This window comes from Archocentrus centrarchus, chromosome 10 (assembly GCF_007364275.1).
Source record: "Archocentrus centrarchus isolate MPI-CPG fArcCen1 chromosome 10, fArcCen1, whole genome shotgun sequence".
NCBI lineage: Eukaryota > Metazoa > Chordata > Actinopteri > Cichliformes > Cichlidae > Archocentrus > Archocentrus centrarchus.
Window position 1 is genome coordinate 20,548,842 of NC_044355.1, and position 22,977 is coordinate 20,571,818.

A 22,977-nucleotide genomic window follows, 5' to 3' on the forward strand; every position below is an offset into this window, starting at 1 on the left:
ACTCTGTAATCAAGCTTCACAAAGGAAATCCTTCATGGATCGACTTGGATTGTTTTACCGTCATAGGATATGTATTGAAATATGTAATTTGATTAGTGTCACCAGAGGCGAAGGCTTAGTTTACATGCACTGTAAGCAGACCTCGTGAGATTGGCAGATAGTCATCCCGTCTTGGTTTACCTGCAGTGGCACACTCTTGGCATTGCAGGTGCATTTAAGTCTTAATGTGCACGAAACACAGGCATCTGAAATTCCCCTAAAGGACAGAAACAACCAGTCAGAAACATTAAAATCAGATGGTGTTCACTCTAACAGACCCATGGAAATTTCAAGACTTCTCACTGTTCTCACTGAGGAAAAGAGAAAATGACAAACACAAACTGGTTTGTGAGGCACAAATGGAATTGAGGTATATGTGAGGGCAGAGGGGGGGAAAGGTAGCATTTTGACATTGATGGAAAACTATGTGTGCCTGCCAGATATCCATGGAGTTTGCTTTCTTTTCTTTAACAATCCTCCAAATGAGAGCAGGAACGGGAGAGGTTTGCAGCTGCCAGGTATTTTTCCTCCTGTGTTGAATTGAATTCAAAACAAGTCAGTTGGGCACAGCACTTTATACCTGAAATATCACCACAAATCTTTACTCAGGCAAGCCCAGCTTTCCTGTAGTCAAGTTGAATAATTTAGAAGCATCTTCTTATCCTATTCCTTTAATCTCTTTGATGGAGTTAAGAGGCTTCTTTCTTATGTATTCTTTTCTTAAAGGCAATCCTTGGGTGAGCCGTTTCCTGTGATTCAGCAGAGCCAATCTGCCCTTTTTATCGGAGACTGTTCTCCCACAAAGAACGACCCTAGAGGTCATTTATGTGAGCAGCTTATTACAACCGGTAGTTTTAAAATTAAGCAAATTCTAGCAGCTGCATGAATAAGTGCATTAAAAATCTCTTTTGGTGTCCCTAATGGCCTGGAAACATATGTTTTCTGGCATGTTTACTGTTGTAAAAGGGTTTATTTTATCCCAAGTGATTGTGAAACATGACCATGTAGCTTCTAAAGTTTTAAAAATGCTACCACATGTAACTCGAACCCCAGCGTCCTTGTTGAAAGTCGTGTGTTGGCACACCTTTAGTGGCTCTCCATCCTTGTAGTGTACCCCACACCCATCATCTTCCACGATCCCCCTGCTTTTCCTTCATGCACCATCCTCTTCTTCCATATTCATTTGCAAGGAAGGGCATGCTTTAGTCCCGCAGTGCTGATTGGGAGGATTAGTGGTATGTGAGGGACTTTGTCACCAGCTTTCTGGGAAATCCAATTACAGAATATCATAAGCCTTACATGTTTCACACTCTGCTGAATCCTCCTTAAAAATGCACACCGCCATACTCAAAGGGTCAGTGTTTAGTAGCTGTCCTTGCTGTGTACAGCGGTGACATCTTTCTGAAGGTGAAAGGAATGATCATCTTTGAGAGGATAAGACAAGTCCTGTAGCACTCCTCTTGCCTCTGCATTGCAGCAAACGGTAGATTACGCGAGGCTGACAGAGAAGAGATTGTTATTTGTTCAATGTAATGGGCCGGTATCTCAGAGCATGGCTGTCAAGGTGAAGCGAGGGCCAAGAGTTTAGTTCTGTTATCTGCTTCCAGAGATAGTCCTTAATTGCATGTGTCAAGGAAATGACATGCAGTGGACAGGGCCAGGCAAAGTGAGATTTCTGCATGTGTCGCTTGAGTGCTATCAGACTGATTTTCCCGGAGTTGCTTGGCAAATTGTCCAATCTTCCAGCTTCGCCACTACAATGTTATCTGAACTTTTGAAATGTCCAGTGTATTGAACATTAGAGCAGCACTCTCATGCAACCTCCTGCTCTCATGCTCTGCATCACGATGAGCAGATGGCGTCGCCATGATAATAAAGACATCACCACATGCGCAGGTCAGGTCCTCTGCGCAGCCCTTTTCAACTCAGTGTTTTGTTCTGCGTTCAAAGAAAAGCTTGATGTAAGACCTTGAAGGTGAAAATATCTGTCAGAAGGAGATGGAGTTGAGAGTCATTGACTCCCTTGAGGATTGCTCACGGGCCACTCTCACAGGTACAGGACTATATCATCAAGATGGCAGGTGGAAAGGAGAGGGAGCTGATGGTCGAAAGGCTGCAGAGAGGAATGAGGAAATATAGTCATAGTTAATGAACCTTAGTCACGATACGTGCATGGACTTCAGATCTAACCTCAGTAACTCTGGTCCTCTGGTCAGTTTCACATTTACAGCTCACTGTTTAATTCTGATTTGTAGCAGTCAAAGCTTTGATGTGTCAGGTGTTATTAATAATGACACAAAGGGTTTTGAATGCAGTCAGTAAATGAGACGTAATCCTGACATTTTAAATATGTGGAAATGATGTTGGGTCAGTTCTTATTAAAACAGTGATGACAGGGAGCAAACCTGATAGATGTCTTACCTCTGCTGAAAGGATAAGCACTAATTTGAATAAATAAAAATTAATCATTCATATTTTAATTAAATTGCCATCTTTTTGAGCATGGATGTTGCACTAATACCATATTGACATAATTTTATTACATGTAGTTGTATATAGACCTACTTTTTAGTATTAAAACTAATCCTTAAGTCCTTCTTTAGTATTAGTTTTCCTATTTTAAAATTATAACCATCAATTTTATAATTAATTACTGAGCCTAATTTGCCAAATCTGCAGCTATTTGAAACAGTTGTGTAACTTAATTCAGATATAATTTCTTCTCTTTTAATCCTGTCTCTAATAACAATGCTAACAAGTGGTCATGTCTTTTTTGGACTTTTCTTTTTTAAGGTTGTACAGTATATCAGCCTTCGGTGAGAATACTGTACCATTCAAACCTCACTCTGATAATCCCAGAAGTAAAACTGATTTGTGATAGTTGCTTAAATGTGTGAACGTTGTGTAATTATACAAGAGATACAATACAACAACAGAATACAAGAATGCACGAGAGAGCATAGGTTGGAGTTGTGGAAATACACCATGAGTGTAGTCCACGACTAAAAGTTTAATATATTTGCTTCAGAAACAATATTGGATTCAGTTTAATTCAGGTTAATTTATATAGCACCAAATCACAACAACAGTTGCCCCAAGTTTTTTATTCTCAGGTAAAGACGCTGCAGTAGAGAAAACTCCAGTAAGGAAGAACTTTGCAATGGTGGGAAGGAAGAGCTCCCTTTTAACAGGAAGAAACCTCAGAATCAGGATCAGGGAGGGGCAGCCATCTGGCCTGACCACCCGTCAGGTGAGGGGAGGGAGAGAAGAGAAAAGACAAAAGACAGCATAGGGAGACAGGATGCAAGTTATTGTCAGTAGTACTCCTTGTCACTCTCAAATTAATGTACCTAAATCTATCTGTGGCCTAAATACACTGATTCAGATAAAGTTGATGAAGTTGAAAACAGAAAGTAGAAGTGTACACTGAGAGGCCAGTACTCACATGTTATAATAATTTATTCGGACATAATAAAGAACACCATGATGTAACGCATGCTTACATTATGAAACAGCTAGCATGCTTTGCAAATCTTCTCAGTGGCACCGCATCAGAGAGAAACTGTTTGCTGGTTGTTTTGCAGATATTTGTTCACGTTCAGATCATATTCTTGTTATTTGCTACCTAAGTGAAGGAAAATATGAAAGATGTTCTTTCTCTGCTAATTTTCTCTCTAAGCAGAAAAGCCACTGTATTTCAGTAGTGTGTAAAATCCTTTTTCCGTAGACAGACACACACACACACACGCCCACACACACACACACACACACACACACACATCTATATCTATATCTATCACCCTCTCTCTCTCTCTTTAAAGCAGATGAGGTATATTTAGCAGTGGGGATTCCCAGTGTTCCTCTTTAAGGCCTTGCAGTCTTTTTCTTCCGTGTGTGTGTGTGTATATATATTTTATATATATAAATGTGTGTGTGTGTGTGTGTGTGTGTGTGTGTGTGTGTGTGTGTGTGTGTGTGTGTGTGTGTGTGTGTGTGTGTGTGTGTGTGTGTGTGTGTGTGTGTGTTTCCTGTCTTCAAGATCTGTAAGTGGGTGGGCTTTAAGGGTTAGGGTGGCAAAGTATCCCTAGGCTGGGATCTATATCCCCTTATCATCCATCATGCACTCCACCTTTCTAACAGTCACATATATGCTTCAGGATACATGTATAGCTGCATCCCTGTGCTTGTATTTTTTTTTTCAGCCCACACAGCAGAGCAGGTATATTTAGCAGTGGGGATTCCCAGGGTCCCGCTTTACATTCACTGTATCCTTGAGAACTCTCAAACATGCTGACTTCATGTCCTATCTTTTATAAGGCCTTGCAGTCCTTTTCCCCCCCCCTTGCATATTGCTTATGCATTTTTTTATGTGCACATTACTGCCACAGTTTTGTGCAAAACACTGGCATGTTTTAGGATCACCTATAATCACTTATCAGTGGCCAGCTAGTAGTCAGAAACTCCATGGGACACCTTTGTTAATGTTTTGAAAATGTATAAAGACACAATATCACTGAGGAAAACTGACGGATTCTGTATTTTCTAGAGTTTTCTGCACAGTTATCATGTTTTTGTCTGTTTTTCCGTGGCTGGGTTGCCATTTTCTAAGTCTGTGTTTTGTCTGTTTACATGTGAATTCACAGCACTCAGCTCTCTAACACAAAACACAGAGCTTTGTTAAACAGGAGCATTATTGGGTCACATAATTATGAATCACATATCACATAATATTAAAATATAGCCCTGTTCTAATACTAACTACAAATGCACTGAAACATGTGAGTGTTTATACTTTTTACACTGTGTGCACGGGTGTCATTTAGCCCAACATATCATGTGAAGTATAAATAGATTCTAGACGTTGATTCAGCGGGACTAGTAACAGCTTCCTTTTAACGTTTTGCGGCACTACTGCAGTTGAGTAGTTCTTGAATCCGGCTCTACCATTTGAGTTAACGGTTTGAGGCACTTCACATCTCTATATGACAAGAGTTGATGCAATTCCCCAGGGCACTTACAAGCTATCTCCCTGTGACAGCATCCCTTTTTCAGAGCAGGACTGACTGGTCCTGAAGTAGGCAGGCAGGGGGTGGGGAGAGGGAGGGTGGGGGTACCAGCAAGAGGAGCTGCAAGGACCAGAGGGAGAAGTAGACCCAGACACAGGCAGGAAATGGAGGACAACTGGCTGAGGGAAGAAAGAATGGAGCCAAAGAGAGAAAATGAGAATGGAAAAATGGAAAAGAGCTAAAAAGATACAATCACCAATGACATTTACTGTTACCAGCCCCCATCCCAAGGCTGCGCAAGACCCTGGCGTGTAGGCCACAAAAGAGCATGGAAGTCCAAATACTCTGAGTGCCGGAAAAGGTTTTTTTTTTTACCCTTTTTTTTTTTTTATGAATTAGCCGTGCATGCCTACAGGAAACCACATATCCCTCTAAACTAGCATTCCAGGCCAGGCATCTCAAGTGATGCATCAGAAATGTAACATCCCTGTAGCTCTGCCGAATGTCCTGATTACGGAAGGGAATGAGGGCAGCACACTGTGTGTGTTTGACCAGTGAACTGGAGATGGGATGCATGGTTCCCTGCAGCAGGGAGGGGGTGGGGGCAGAGGGAGGAGGTGAAAGAGGCACAGTTAGCTGTAGAGGAAGAAAAATAAAAGTGGGCAAATGAGATTGGAGAAGGAGGAAAAGAGGGGGAGCAGATGAGAGGGAGTTATCTGTGCTGCGTTGTTTACCACACAGTCCTCATACAAGCTCCTTTAATGACTCTACATGCACACAGCTGTCTGAGGACTCTTGAGTAAATTAGTATTATTGAAACTCAAGGTGACACAGAACCATTGAATCTTATTATCTGATGTGTTATTTCTTCAGAGTTGGAGACAGGCCGCTTATTTCCACGCGGAGCAGAACATTTATATCATGTTTATTTAATTACGGAGACACAAAGCTGAGGCCAGGACATTTCTCCACAGTAGCTCTGTCCCTGGACTGTACCATGCACCCCCCCCCCCCCCCCCCAAAAAACAAAAAAACAAAAAAAAAAACACACCAATCTTCGGTCTATTGATGGACTGGGGCAATATTATGGGGAGGGAACAATTCGAGTGTGGAAAGAGGGAGGCGCTCAGGTGGAAAGAGATCCTGCCATGCTTGAAGAAGATGTGTGCTTTGGGGGATGACCAGATGGCTGAGGCAAAAAACAGCCAACAAAAGAGGTCAAATAAGGTGGCGAGGATGGTGGAGAAGAGAGCGGAGAGAGACAGTGATGGACATGGAGAGAAGTGCTGTATGGAGTGGTATTTCTGTAAGAAAGTGAGTGGGAGAATACATAGAGTATGGCATTACTTGAAAAACAGAGTCAGTTTTGAGTTTGCATCTTCAGAATCACACACAAGGGGCACCTTGATACTTGAAATTTAAGAAGTACAGGTGCAACAAGTCCTTTGTGTTGAGACAGCAAAGGTTTCCCTGCAAGTTGATAATATTTGTCCCACTGAATTTTCCCCTTTCACTGCAAAGAACCTACCTCAGCTTGATCGCTGTTTCTACTGATCGCTCTCTGGTTGGTATAAATAAACATCCCAGTGTGCTGTATGTGCTCTGCTCATTTGCTCCGCTGTCTTGTTACTCACCCTCAAATAATTAGTATAGTAATTAGAGTTTATTTTATTAAAATTACCGGCAAAGTAGCGAAGTAGGAAATTGGTTCTGCTTTCGATAGTAGAATGTAAATTAAAAAGCAAGTTACAATATCATACAAAAACAGGTGCCTTGATTTTTTTTTTTTTTTTTTTAAAAAGCACTTACTCATCCCTCGTGTGAGTTCCCTGCTGGTATTGATAAGAGCAAACACATCTTTTTTTTTTTCTCCTTTTGCACTGACTTAAACAGTAGTAAGTATTTTCTTACAGCAGTTTGTAAAACTTGCCAAAGAAAAGGATCACTTTTAGTGATTACGCTGAGATAACGTTTTTTCCTCAATCATTCAAAATCGACAGCATCTCTGCTGAACTTTAGCTTTATGGGTTTGCAGCTCACCTCCGGGCTATGATACATAAACACCTCTAAGCCTCAAGCTGTGGCATCATTTGGTGGCACGTACTGATTAAAAATGACAACACAAGACTTATCTGGACAGCACAGCAGGAGCATTGTTTTTGTTATTTGTATGCATGGTTACAATAACTCATGCTTGGTCTATATGGTAATGCATGTGGCTAGGTGTGGCTTCATAAGGCAGCCCTATTCATTATAGAGGGCAGCCTTTTTATATCATGTGATACAACCTGTTTCACATGAAGAAGCCCAACTCTGGAGGCGTGTACAGTAGCTGGAGACTGAGGAAAGCAGTGTGCAGCTCTTGAGGCAAAAAGAGTTCACTGTGAGTTGTGTCTAAGAGGCGGAGGTTGAGGATGCTGGCAGGTCTGCAGTGTGTGTAACTGGTGCATGTCCCCAAAAAAAGAATATATCAGTTTTTGGGAGCGCCTATCCTCATGGGATCACTGCAACATGGTTCTTTCCACTTCCGTGAGGTGGCAAACTGTGGAAGAAGATGAGAACAAAAAGAGCAGTGTGAGCAGAACAAGAAGGGATTGTATGGGCATACATGTTATTGAAACTTGGGCTCGCTCAAAGCTCAACCTAATAAGAAGAGGACAGCTGAGCAGAGAGAAAGAGGCTGCCAGATCTGGTCCCGCAGGATAGGTTCTGTGTCAGTACTGGGCCAAATTAAGAGGGAGTGCAGAGAAAAGTGGGCCTCGACGAGAGCTGGAACTCCTACTGGCTCCCATTCATTGTGGGAGATTGCACCACTCACCCAGCAGCACTTACCCACAATACTGCTGTCCATCTGTTGATTCACTTATCAAGAAGCTGCGATGTGGCTGTGTGTCTGTGTGTCTGTGTGTGCGCTTGTATGTCTGCATCTGTGCATGTGCCTGCCTGTGTGTGTGTGTGTGCGCGCGCGCATGTGTGTGTCTGAGAATGGATGCTTATACCTTGAAAGAGGTGTCTGTACACGGACAGATAGGGGAGGGAACAGAATTAAAGAGGATGAGGAAAATCCCAGCAGATCTCTTATTCACGCAGCAATTGTGCTTATGAGTCAAATACATAAGCGCTGTCATGTTGTCCTGAGCATCAGAAAGGTTTGCACATGCTGTAGCGCGGCTCCTCACAAAGACAGATGAATTCTTGCAGATGCAGGAAAAGAAAGCGTGTTATTTTGTGTGTGTGATTGCATCTTCTCTTTGATTAGGATGGAGGCACAAAATGCCAGCTGTCACTTTGGTGATGGATTTCTTTTTCTTTCTTTTTTTTTTTTTTTTTTTCACTTCAAAGAATACTAACAGAGATTATTTAAAGCAGCAAACAAGAGCCAAAGCAATATCTGATTTTTCCCACCATACGAATTAAATTTATATCCATCAGACAATCAAAAACTAATTTTTAACATAGTCATTACATAAGATTGGATAAAGCTTTCCTCCCTGCCATCCCACCATTGCTCTGGAATATTCAAAGTGTTTACGGATGTTAAGAATGCTTGATTACCCAGCGGGAACACTTGAGAGTCAATCAGAATAAGTGAACAGTCATTCATGATAGGGTAGGAAAGCAAAACACACCTGTAGCTCTAAATATTAGTTTGCACATTAATGGCTTCTGACTGAATGGAAGCTGCCCCTGCCTAACAATTTACGCTGTCCCACCAGAGTGCTCGATGAATAAACAAACAACTCCAACCTTTTTTTTTTTTTTTTGGTCTTTCAGGAACTGTTGCAAACACATGCTGATAAAAAATGCTGTTTGACTGTTTAGATGTCCATTCTCTGAAGTGGTTGTTTTATAGTTTGCTAGAGTGAAGGTGATTGTGTAATTGTTTATTTTCCTTTTTACCTTTGGTCTCCTTAGATAGCAGTCTCATGAAACAGGGTCTTTGTTATGCGCAGCTCGTTAAAGTGGTTGCTTTTCCCACAGAAGCTGACCTTCTGTGTCGGTGTATTTAAATGTGTTCTTCATCTTTTTATTGTTAAAACAATTTTGTCTTTTTGTTTTGACGCTTTTCACATTAGATATCTTTCATCCAGATGGCACTGTTGAGGGTTCATCTGACTGTAAATGAAGCACTATGGATTGCACTTTGGACAAAAGTACTGGGCCTCCTTCACATTTACACCTACAGGAGTTGCTCGGCTATGGAAACCCATGTCGTGAAGCTCCTGGCGCACAGTTTCTGTGCTGATGATGACAGCGCAGGTTTGGGACTCTGCAGTAACTGAGTCAGCAGAGCTGCTGGTGACTCCGCTCTGTAACTTCATGTTTGTCTCTCACTTTGTGTCTGAGCTGCTGTGGTTCCTAAATGCTTCCACTTTGTAATAATATCACTTACAGTTAATTGTGGACTATCTAGGAGGGAAGAAATTCCACCGGCTGACTCGTATTAACAAACACAAACATGGGTGTGCAAGGTCACTGAAAGTGAAACTAGATTCACTTTTCACTCGAGGCAGAAAGAGTTGTCTTTCTCAGCTCTTTCGTGGGAGGCAACAGAAGCAACGACAGGCAGCGGTACGCTCACAGCTGCTGTGAGTGCTGCAGTGAGCCGTTCACTGTGGAAGAAGGAGCAAAGCGATAACTGGTGGGAGCGCCTAGTGGGAGCTGGAGACCTTGAGAGAGTGGCATGATGTTTCTATCGTTTGGCTGCCACTTTTCTACCACAGTTGATACGCACAAATGCTGCAGTTCATGCATATCCGAGCCACTATCAACAGATCTCTTCCCTTTCCCTTCCCCCCCTAGAATGCTGTCTTTATGCACACTTCATGTGAACGTTTATCCCCTTTAGCCACAAGAAAACCCCAAGTTCAGTCAGTAAAAGCTCAATACAGAACAACTGCAGCCTCCATACATAAGTAATGCCTAGGAGGATTCGCATCACCATTGTAGAAATAAAATATTATTACTGCTGAAAATCAAAATTCAAATGAAAATGCTTTTGCCTATCTCACACACACACACACACACACACACACACACACACACACACACACACACACACACACACACACACACACACACACACACCTGGATCAGGGGCAGTTTGGGGTTCAGTATCTTATCAAAGGATACTTGACATGCTGACTGGAGGAGCTGGGGCTACCGAACCTGACTCCAACTACCGTATCTGATGGAACGGATATAAAGCACAACAAATGCTCAGTTTGCACTCAGTCACTGTGGTGTCCTCTTGAATGTGCCACACTTTTCTTAAAAATTGCTTTCAATAACCACTGCAAGGACCTTGGGGGAGGAAATGGTTTATACTTTTAGTATAAGACAGGGTTGTGGTCCTAGAAATGTGAAAGCATTTTGGGGGGCATCTGAGAATTATTTTGTATTGATTACTTTATAGATTGTTTTCTAAATTAAAGGGTTGTTCCAAAGTTGGAGGATTCAAAAGAGTTTATAAAATAATGGATAATAATTTTAGCCACAAATGCTTTTGAGTCTTTATTGAACTGTTTCTACTGTTCACAACTTTTGAGTTTCCTTGTAACTTAGAGTCGTTATGATATTGTGTTTTCTCCAAACCCAATCTGACTGAACCCATATGACATATTTTTATTGTTTGTCCATTAAAATATTAGAAAATGGAAGAAAATGCCCATCACAAGCTTCTTGTACACAAAAGGAACAACATGGTATTGCTTGCTCTTGTCATTTGTGCTTAAGAAGACCTAAATTGTGATTTAAAACATTTTTTATTTACATATTGAGAAATCAGTGGGGTTTTGGCTTTGTTTGTTTTTAAACCGCACATGAACTTGCCTCTACAGCATAACAAACTAAGACAACAACATCATGATTCTGACCGTTAGGTAATTTATGTATTTTTATTTCCCTGGATATCATGTTCAGGATTTACGAAGTGCACTGGTCTTCATTTAGAGTCACATTTAGAGTCCAAGTGGATATTATTGGTGCACCAAAAATCCCAAATAAAGTTTTCCTGCTGAAAGTGATGATGTTCATATTTGTAAGTTTTGCTGATGACTTTGTTTGTGTGTGTGTGTGTGTGTGTGTGTGTGTGTGTGTGTGTGTGTGTGTGTGTGTGTGTGTGTGTGTGTGTGTGTGTGTGTGTGTGTGTGTCGCTTGCCCTTTGCTGTCCCTGCAGTTTGCTCTCAGTTCTCCCGCGGGGTGTACGCCATCTTCGGATTCTACGACAAGAAGTCCATGAACACCTTGACCTCATTCTGCGGCGCTCTGCACACCTCCTTTGTCACACCCAGTTACCCCACCGATAATGAGGTGCAGTTTGTCATCCAGATGCGGCCTGCCCTCCGGGGTGCTGTCCTCAGCCTCCTCTCTCACTACAAATGGCAGAAGTTTGTCTACCTCTACGACACCGACCGAGGTAGGTGACAGCGCGAGCCTTGAGTCGGGACTTAGAGCTAGAATTACATCATGGAAACGTGTTACAGTGGCTCAGAATCACAGATGAACAGCAGGGTTAGTAAGGGATAGATTTACCCTGTAATGCTTCATGAAAGCCCTGTAAATGCTTGAACTGTTAACACTGCACTATTTTACACAGTGGTTTGGCTGTTATGTAAATGTGAAATAAATTCACCAGCAGCTCATAACACTGGTAATAACTATTACACTTTAAGAGACGGCATGCTCTATGAGCTATAACCTTTGGTTTCTTCAAACAGTTGGCTGCTTGGTGTCAGTTAATCTTCTGTTTAATCTTGTTGTTGATATTGGCTCGTCTTTCATCTGAAATGAGGTATGTCACAGCTGCTGCTAAAATGTTTTCTACAGAAATCGGAGTCTCTGCCTGCCTGTGGGGGCTGCTTATTGTGTTGTGTCAATGAGGGCTCTCTGTGGTTCCCAGATTGCATTGCCTTGTTGACGCCGTGTATATGACAACCTGTCAACATAGCCAAGTGTTCATTTCTGGGATTTCTAAAGTCAGATGAGAAAATGAGCTCATTATCTCTCATAGAAGAATGATCCCCTCCTCCTACAAAAACTTCAATTTATTCAAACACCACCTGGGCGGCCGGGGGAGGGGTGGGGGGTAGATATGTTCAGGATATGACAGACAAAGCCAAACTGTGTCTTCCTCTTTGTGAAGGTGCCAGTAATAGTCGCTACATATTCTTCCTGCACTTTTTTTTTTTATTTGCCTTGTTTATTTCCTCATTATAGAAAAGTCCTGACCTGCAGATGTGCTTCAAGCCACCTGTCTTCCCTTCAGCAAGATTTCTGCTTTCCTTTGGTTCTTTTTTTATGGTCCAGCCTCACACCCCCGCCTCTCTGTATCTTGCTTTGAGGCAGAATATGAAGTGCGCTTTAGCACAGAGTCCCTGTCCATGGGTATCTAGGCCTGTAGGGTCCAGAGCTGAGGGCCTTAATCCTCTACACAGCCTGCAGATAATATGTGGTTAATTAGGGTCACTCTGACTAGGACACTCATTGGATCTTCCCTGCGGATGCTCGCAACCCACTCGTCCTTCAGCGCAACCAATACTGCCGGTCCCCCCATCCTTCTGTTTTTCCACTTCTGTCTGGCAAGTTAGACTGTCTGGGGCAGAGTGGGATATATAGCGGAGGTGTGCAAAATAGCCTGAGATACAAAAAAAAAACAGAGGCGGCATTATAGAAAGAGAGCGATAACAAACAGACATATAGATTAAACAGAAAATAAGGGCAATAAAGGGCAAAAGAGGGAGGGAAAATAAGGAGGAGGCGGAAACAAAACACCAATTTCATCCAGCAATTAAAGCAACAGCAGGCGCGTGTGATTTACAGCCTGTTACCTGTGTACAGACAATTCCCAGTGTACAGTACATCCCCGTGCTGAAGCCCCTGCCAAGCCACTTTTACCTCTCTCCTTACTGCCAGTGGTGTAAGACGATTCCTTATTAGTGGGAGGACATTGGCCCCAGGAGGGGATTAAAGTCGTTTATTGATGCACTCCATCCAGCACTTTGGGGGGCTTTGACACTTGGCTCATCAAGCAGACAGATGTGTCAGAGAACCTCTACCTCTGCTTATCAGGTAGTGCAGCTCCCCTGGCAATATGGACACTGACTGCTGGCTAAACCAAGAGGAGCGACTGGGGAAATGGTCTTCAACGGCGCATGTTTTTTTTTTTTTTTTTTAACCTCTCTGGAGCAAAAGAAAGCTGACAGGCACCTCTTTGTATTTGTATTACTTTGAGCTATCAATGTTATTACTAAAATATGCCCCAAAACCCTGTGTTGTTATCAGCACCGCTCATTGTTTCATTATTTGAATATTTGAAAATTCAAGCAATACTAAACAAATAGATATTCTTCAACTGCTAGGTTTAAACTTTTTTCCAGCTCATTATATACTACTTTCTACTACTCAGTTTTAACTGTTTATGGTGAAGTTTTATTATATTATTATATCTTTGAGTGTCCATAAATAGAAATGCAGAATGTAACAAAAAAAAGAGTTTGCATAATTCTAACAAGTTTGAAAGTCGATATTCAGTACGACCACCTTTATTCTTCAACTCAGCCTGAACTCTCTTAGGCAGCTTTCTTCTGAGCAGGCTCTGAGGAGGCCAATCCATGACCTGTAGTGATCTACTGTGTGTATGCTTTTACTGCATTGGCAGTGCATTTGGGATATTTATTATCATGCTGAAAGATGACGCCATTGTGCCACAGTATTGCGTGGTGGACCACAAGCAGACGGTGCATTTCTGCCTTCATGATTCCATCAATTTTCAACACCACAGGCTAAAATGTAGCTCCAAACAATGACAGAGCCTCCACCGTGTTTTACAGATGGCTGCAGACACTCACTGTTGTGCCTCTCTCCTGGCCTCCTCTGTACATACTGATCACTATTTGAACCAAAACATTCAAAGTTGGATTCATCACTCCATAAGAACTGCTGGCACTGATTTTCACTCCAGTTATTGTGTCATTTAGCATATCCCAGTCTTTTCTCCCTGTTTCTCTTCCTTAAGAAGGACTCCTTGACTCCCACATTTCCAAGGAGAATATTTCTGATGAAGCTTCAGTGAACAGTAGATGGTTCTAGTTAAGGGCCAGATGCATCTCTCAGGTCCTGTGTCAGGTCTTTGCTTTTGTATTATTTCTTAAGGATATGACTTTCAGATACTATTCATCTGCTGCAGATAGCTTTTTAGGCTCCCCACTTCTTCTTTTGTCCTCCAACTGCCCAATATCTTTCTCATTGGAAGCAAACTATAAAGAAACGACGGGTGTCTCAAGACCTTTGCACATTACTGTACTTCAACAGTTTTTATTATCTAACTTTTTAAACTTGAATCTATCTCACTTTTAGGAAACTATTTAAAGTTCTGCTCACGTACAAACCTTGTACTTCTCATGCTCTGACTTACAGCTGACTCATGTGAGTGGGAGGTCTGTTGTGCAGTTAGTCGCTTTTAGCCGGCGGCTCGCTGATTATATTGTGACACCATAGGTCAGCCTCACATCAATTTATTCTTTTTTTAAAATAATTATTTAATATTATAATTATATTAAATTAGTTGTCCCTTCTAACAGCTTCAGATGGCCTCCTTGGGTACAGATAAGAATAGTATGTTTAACACCTTAATCTGTCATAGTAAAACAGCTCCGGGTCTCTTAATTTTTTTTTTTTATGTTTGAAGATTGTAATTAATTATTAAAATAGTCTAAATTATGTATTAGTGCATAAGCCCAGCGTGCAGGTGGCTGTGACAGATTTCTGACTTTGCAAACAGCAAAATGAACAAAAAAATCGAGAAATTACAGCTGACCCTCTGCTCCGCTTCAGGCTCATGATGTTTGCCACAAAGCACCTGCTTCGACGTATTATTTTCTTGAGTGCCTTTTTGCTTTTTAATTTGTGCTTTATAAAAGCATTGATCATTCATAATACTGGAAGCAACTCTGCAATTATTCTCCAAACTCTTCTATTAGGGAGGGAAAACACAGCACTACAGAGGGAAAAAAAAAAATCACATAGCCGAGTTCCACCAAGAGATTTTACTCAGTCAATAGAAAAGATTAATTACAGCCACGCTATTCATTTGGCTGTGTTATTGGACTGGCAAAAAATGCTTTTAGGCCTCAGTGCAGTGCTTTCAGCCGGAGAGTGATGGTCCATATGCTTCAGGCTCAGATGTATTGGAGGGAAATGGAGGTAAATTTGTACCCTAAATGCCAATATCAGACAGCTGTTTGAAAGCAGACGTTATGATGAAGGAACTGCTTTGGAAGCAAATGGAGCCTCCGCAGGCAGTGTTATACCAGCCTAATGAGTGGCTACTCTCCTCTTATCTGAGGTAATATATTGACAGGATACATTATGCGTGTTTGTGTGTGTGTGTGTGTGTGTGTGTGTGTGTGTGTGTGTGTGTGTGTGTGTGTGTGTGTGTGTGTGTGTGTGTGTGTGTGTGTGTGTGTGTGTGTGTGTGTGTGTGGATAGAAGGAGATGAAAGATCCAAACAGCTACTACTTTAATTCAACCCCAAACATTTCATACATGAAAAGAAAAAAAAAAAAAAAAGAATATCCCAGCAGCACTTCTTCTCACTATAAATAGCACTCCTGGAGTTGCTTTTTTCTTCTTCTTTTGCTTTGCTTTCAGCTTGCATCAGTACATGAATTTCCCCCTTAAAAGCTGGAGCTCTATAGGGTGATAGGGTGAAGGTAGATGGATCTTGCCCTTTCTGTTCTGGCGGTCAGGTATGGGCAGATAATTGCCAGGTCTGTGCAGCAGAGACAGATGATTACAGGCTTTATTGTCTCTCCCAGGCACAATCAACCCTGATTCAGCAATCTCACCTCTACTTGATTTATGAGTCTCTCTGTCTCTTTCTTTCCTATCTCACTTCTTTCTATACCTCTTCCTTATATGCTTTTAGCTTTCTCTTATGTCTCTTCCTCCTGAGCTTCTAGCTTTGAGCTCACCGTGACTATCGTTGTGCAATAGACACAGCACAAAGTGGTCAAGAAATGATGAATGGGGAAACAAACTCCAGGCAGTCATAAAAATCGGTGCATGTTTGACAAAGGAAAACAAATTGGAATTTTCAGGCTCAGTTAGTTCAGTTAGAATGTCAGCGCTGCCGTGTTCGTGACACTTTTGAAGCAACTGGCCGTTTGTTTCAAACAGATGTAAGCAAAAGCAGACGTACTCGATTACATTTTGTTCGCTGGAATGACAATTTTGACCTGCAGCTAGCTGCTAACATTAGGGTTCTTGGGTTGGTTGTAACTGCTATTTTTTACTTTTTGATTTAAGGGGTATTACATGAATAAGCAGTACAGTTGATATTAAAACAACAGAAAGATTTCGAATGTCAGGCAACTGGTCTTCTTTAAGTTTTTTTAAGACCTTTTATCCAAGAGGTTCTTCAGTTCTAAAACCAAAAAGTGGCGAGTCCCAGGTATTTAAACCCTAGTGGAGGTTAGCCCCTTGGAGGCGGTCGCTGACCCACCGTTGTTCATGTGCATCATCACATGAGCCAAGGTGTGAAAAAAGGTGTGGGTCATTACCATCAGGGCTTTCAGGTGTGAGACCTTGTCCCACTCTATGACCTCATCCATCACCTGGATGACTGAGAATCTACAAACATCTACGAACACCAGTTGATCATTTGTTTAGAAGTCATCAAATAAAGTGGCATTATTTTCATTTTGAAATTTATAACTAGTCAGCAATTATACCTACAATAAACAAATATAATACGCGAAAATACAGTCCTGTGCAAAAGTCGTAAGCCACCCCTCATTTCTTTATATTTGTCTAGGAAAATGGCAAATAGATGTAGCAGTTTATTGAAATGTGAAAGAAGTATGCATACAGTATATAAGGCAAAAACAGAGGTTGTAAACCTTTTGGTATGACCACCTTTATTCTTTAATACAGCCTGAACTCTCTTAGGCTACTTTTTTAGTAGTCTTCAGGAATATTCTCCCAGGCTTCTTTGGATTTTGGTTGCCTTTTGTTCCATTCTCTGTCAAGATGATCCCACACTGCTTCAGTAATATCCAGTGTCATTAATGTCCCAAAAAACAAAACCTTTGAATGACATTCAGAAAACCTGGAGAACTATTATTGAAGACCAGTTTAAAAAAATAACAAGAAAGTTGGGCTCCTTGGAACCAAAATATAAAGCGGTGGCTCAAAACATTTGCACTGTACTGTGTAACACATTCATTAATGCTAAGACAACCCTGTTTGGCTGCTTAGCATCCATACATATCTGTCTGTTAAATATTTATGGTGATGATTGACCGAAATGATTGGCAAACATCGTGTGTGATAGGTTTGCCTGTGGTTGCTGGAGCGTAAGCTTCCAAGATCCAATAAAAACAGCTGGCTGGAGTTACTAATAAGCCCTAAACTCTGTTAGCATTCAGTTGTATTCACCCCGGGTGGGCCAATGCAACCCTGTGAATGTCATCAATGGGATTTTTTGCAAGACTACAAATGAGGATTTATTTACAGTATTATGGAATTAGCGTGAATGCTTCTGCCTTTTATAGTGTATTAAGCTAGTTAGCCAGCTGTGCTAACAATAGCAGTATTATTAGGGCAGATAATTCCATCCTAAAACTCTTGTGTTTTGGGATTTGAAAGGATGTAAAAAGGCGCGCCTATACAAACAGTTAACGTGCAGCGTACACCTATAAATCCAAAGCTCGATAAGCCTGCTGTGACCAGTTACTGTTGCAAAGCTAGACCTGATCAGTCTTTATAGGAGGGGAGCTCAGACTTCAGGAGGACCGCTGCCTGTTCGTTCTTCTTTCATCTCTGCTGTGTCATCCTGCTCTAACGCTGTTTAATTCACTGTGCTACCTTCTTACATTATTTTATTTTCGGCAGACTTGCGAAACTTCAATCTTGACTAACAAGACAACCGAAATAAATAAATAAAAATAAAACATTTATGAATGATGACGTAAATACGATTGAGCCTTCTGACAGTGTGAAAGCACTTATTGTGTTTGACATGTGAATGAAAATCCGCACAAGAAATTCACTTCCAGCTATATTTTGTGATAAGACCCGGAGCTGCTACAGTACATCTTTAAATCTATCATGATGAGGCAGAGGATTTTAGCATTTCTTATAATATCCATTACCACACCAAAGCACTCGTGACATGATGAGAAGAATCCCATCATTTTCTATAGCAATCAATATTCTAAATGTGATACAGTTAGAGGGAAAATGATCCAACACGTAGCTGCAGCAGAAAGCACAGACCTATTTAACTTTTATCATTTATCTGCTGACAGTTGAAACTATAGTGTTCGATGCATTAGCCCCATTACAGCACAAAGAAGTCAAATGTTCTCTGAGCAAAAATCTGCCAGGTGGAAGCTTTATTCCAGCTTTTAGTCTTAAAAACATTCCCAGAGCATGTCTTTGATTTACTCTGTCAATATTTCCAATGACCCCAACTACAGCTGAGTCACTTCAGCAAACCTATCTGCAACACTAAGGTGCATGTGCAGTATTGATTAGAGCTTGCTGCAGCCACAGTGGGAATATATTGTTATAAAACACGCAAATGTCTGCGAGCTTATTCTGATTGATTATGTGCAGACATCACAGTAGTTATTTTAAGCTGAACTGCACCCAAGCTGTCCCCAAGACAAATATATTTACTTCCTAAACAAAAGTTACTTGTGCTTTCATTATCACCCAGGCAGCTGTCTCCCAGACAACAGTCTGCACCTAAACCTAGAACAAACAAGTCAGTCTGGGGTTTCCATAATAGAAGCAATAATTAGTTTCTGTGGTTTTTGAAAAAGCAAATAATTAGATTTTTTTGTTAAATCATTTGCCCTACATGGAAAAATTTTACATAATTAAGCAAAGATGTAGTTACATTTGTTTAATAGTTCACTTACTGTAGCATTATTTTTAAGTTTGAAATGTCCAGAAAGCTGAAACCCAACTCAAAATGACCAGATAACCAGAACCAGTAGAATCTGAAGTAGAGTGCAGTCAGTTTATGTGACATCTGTACCTTATCATGTACCATTTTTGTCTTTTTTGTGCATTTTTTTTTTTTTTTTACTAGAGGTTTATATCTTGTTATTTTGTATATTTTGGGTGTGTATTTGATTTTTATTTTTTTTTTGTGATTCTTTTGTATTGTTTTTGTTGTTTTTAGATTCTTCTTTTTGTGAATGATTTCTTGAGAGCCTGTCTGTAAATCAAGTTTCCCAGGAGAGACAATAAAATGACAGAAAAGGAGAAATGCTAAATTTTTAATAACTGATGTTATATATTAAAAGAAGCACACAAATTATGACCTTGTTTATTATCAGCTCATTTGTTGTCATTGTCAGGCTATGATTCCAAGCATAAATTCACTCAGCGTAAACTGGACGTAGCTTCGGGAAGTAAAGCTAATGCTGGAAATGCCTGCATTCTGTCGAATGGCCAGCAGGGGGTGACTCCTCTGTCTGAGCAAAAAGAAGGCGAAAATAACCCTGCATCTCACCTTGATTTATGACCTCCATAAACATTTTCCTGAAGAGTTTATGCCTCGATTGGTCACTTAATGTAATACTTAATTATAGAGCAAAATAGAAAACTAAGCAGGGCATGTTTCACAGTTTGGTTACCTTGTATTTGACAACTGGCTGCTGTGTAAGTGTGCAGTGTCCTCATTTTCTCAGTCACCTCAGTCACCTCTCCACCTCTCACTCATGTCTGCTTTTAAAAAGCCAAAAAAACAAAACTCTAAGGATTCAAAGCGCATTGTGCAAACAGGCAGGCTACGCCATGGTGGCTATGTCCATTTTGCATATGCACTTTATTTACGAATGATCATTATTGAGAGTATTGTGGGTTTGTTGTCTCAGTCAGAAGATGGTGACTACATGTGACAAAAATGACTGACTGGAACAAGTGCGACACTGACAGAGGACATGCTCACACTGCTGACATGCCACTTGTGTGATGTGTAGAACTTCAGTGAAGCGCAGCATCCAGTGTCAGTAGACTGATTTCAGCTTTTCAGCAAAGTCACAGGTACGGTTGTCATTTTTATGCAAAAAAGTTTTGGCGCTTGCAGTTGGTTTTTGTTTGATGAGCAACATAAACCAGGCTATTGTCTCAGAAATTTTGTAATCTTTGTATCATGTTATTTCTTTCTATATGTACTTAATATTAATGAACTATATGCAAAAATGATTTGCAAGTATATTAATTAAAATGTGTAAAATCTGTCAGACTAATATTATTCTGGAGGCATCAATCAAAGACCACTTGGCTTTGTATTAAACCTGCATAACCCTCCACAGACACAGTTAAACAGGCAGAGAAGATAACTCCTGGCCTGGCACAACTGGCAAAGTAATGTGCCAACAAGGCCAGGAGGCTTTTGAATGGGAGGATGATCGCACATAGTTAGCCTCGTCTCTTCTAGTTCCTGCCAAGCTACAGAACACAGAGAGATAAAAAGGCAGATATGTGGAGGGGTGAGCAATCAGGCACAGTCAGATGTACTGTAACCAAAGCGAACTTTACTCCCTATTCTTCAGTGATCCCTCTAATTGGCTATCCAGAGACAGTTGCCTTTGTTCTCCAAAAGAGTCAAACAATAAATGCCTCCCTCTGCTCTCCTGCAATGCCTTCGCTGGCAAACCAAACCAATTCTGGCCTTTAATTTGATTGAAGTGGTTTGGCATTGTTCTCACTGGTGTAAACAGCATAACAAATTAAGAGATGTGACATATTACCAGAAGCACTAAAGATAGTCCAAACTACAGTTATTCAGCACACAAAGAAGAGATATTACTGCTTATTATTCTGCACTGTAACGGTGCAAACTGCGGTAGGCGGCAGATATCTGGATTAGGGAAAATCCAAAAAAAAAAAAAAAAAAAAACTGACTACCATTAGAGAAAGCTTTTACATCTCTGTCCAAAGCCCCTCACAAATGATGAATGTGGCCATTAACATTACAAATCTTTGTTTATTTGCCCCTCAAAAACCATATTTACTCGACTTTTAGCTTTCACTGCATATTTTTTTTTCATCTTACATCCTAAAATGCAGTGGCTCCCACAGTTTGACAACCGCAGTGCTACACAAACATTTTTTCAGCAATTATTCACATTTTCCACCATCTCAAGGGACATATCTGCATTTCTGCAATTGGCCAACATCTTCTGCCCGAGCCAAGCGATGCAGTGATCTGGTTTCCTTTTAGATCTCTTAAATTAAACTATGGTGAAAGGTTATTAGGGAATTTTTGCCTGGTGACAAAGAGTTACAGCCTCCCTCAGCTGTGCGAAGCTGTTGTTTTATGGGCACTTGTTCTCCAGTTTGCATTTTATCTTTCAACCTTCAGTTTTCGTATGTGTGCAGAAGCCAAAGCAATATTTTTCACGTTAAGATTATAAACCATTAGCTGTTTCTCCCCCTTTTCAATTTGTTAAGCAAATTTCACACAAATAATGTCTAGTCAAGTGCAATATTGTCACTCGCAACTGTTGATTTATGCTCTCTGCTCACAATGTGAGATAATAAGTGTGAATGCCAGTTCCCTATTGCAACCATGTCTATATCATAGACTACACTTTGCTTCCTCAGCTTTGTGGTCTCATCACAGTCATTATAATGGCACATCAGCTGCACCCAGCTGAGAGTTTATACACACACATGCGCGCACACATGCACACGTCTTGTGCTTTCGTGGCCCTCTCCTTCACGGTGGCTTCATAAAAACTAAATTATGCATGCATCAGGAGAATAAATCAGCTTGGACACACTGACAAGAAAGGGCACATCAGAGAAGCCATAAAATGCACAAGAAAAATAATATTAAAGAAATATGGAGGAAGCTATACAACACTGGCCTTCTTTCTCTCATTTTATTTTGCACACATAAAGTGGTATCACTTCCAAAGTGACGTCTCAATATACAGATAATCCAGCCGGCAGCAACAACCTCTGTAATTCAGTAACCTCTTGAAAAACTACAAGTCAAGCACCTGTAACTTAAAAAAAAAAAAAAAAGTCATATGAGAGCCATCGTCTGTCACAATAAGCACACGGTAAACCCTGTGCTCTCTCTGTGTCCTCTTAACTGAACCTGGAATAAAGCCATTTTACCACCTACCCATCGGTAGCTTCAGCAACCATGAAATTACTGCTGGGAGCTTCTTTTTTCATTATAACAAAATGTCCTGGCCTTTGCTTCAAGCAGCCATAGAAGAAGTAGATTGCCTTGATGATGGTCTGTGTCACAAGGGCCAATTTGTTTGTTTGAAATGACAACTAAAATGTCATCCTGGAGAGTAAACACAAGAGTAGAATAATATTTGAACTTATTTTGTCATTGCTCTTGCTGTTTCATCTGATTAGAAAAACTGCCTTTGCAATCAATCTATTGCCATCATTATCGATCAACCCCTTGAGACACGCACAAACGCAGCTCCGTGCGTGTGCACATGCCCCTCTGTGTATGTAGTATGTGCTGATAGTATGTCACAGTACGTGTGAGTGAGAGACAACAAAGACTGACGGGGGAGATGGAGAAGCTCTGAAAAATCTGTGGGAGGATTTTCAGAGTGGAGAAGCTGCTCTTCTCCCTCTTGCATATATGCACTTCTAAAGATGCAGACAGCATGCTGCTTCTGTGTGATTTGACATGCGCAGTCTTTCTGATTAGGACAACACTTGGCAGTGAAACTGTTGTGGTTATAGGCCTACTGTAAATACCACATCAAAGCCTTGGCTACACACTTTTGGGCTACTTTGGCATTTGCTTCACGGCGAATGCTACGTCTCTAAAGCATTCTTCTCCTGTGGGCAGGAGGAAGCTGAGGAGCTCTACTATAGCGTGACCTGATTTCACATCAGCTTTAACATTTTCTCCGTAAGATTTTTTTTTGAA

At 40.9% G+C, this 22,977-nt stretch overlaps 1 protein-coding gene across 1 annotated transcript in view; it reads left to right on the forward strand.

Annotated features, from left to right (window-relative positions):
• Positions 1–22,977, forward strand: part of LOC115786450 (glutamate receptor 3) — an 87,647-nt gene that overhangs the window by 12,713 nt on the left and 51,957 nt on the right. The window contains exon 3 of the mRNA XM_030738599.1: positions 11,224–11,463. Coding sequence (XP_030594459.1) covers positions 11,224–11,463 — 240 coding nt within the window. The remainder of the gene's footprint in view (positions 1–11,223; positions 11,464–22,977) is intronic.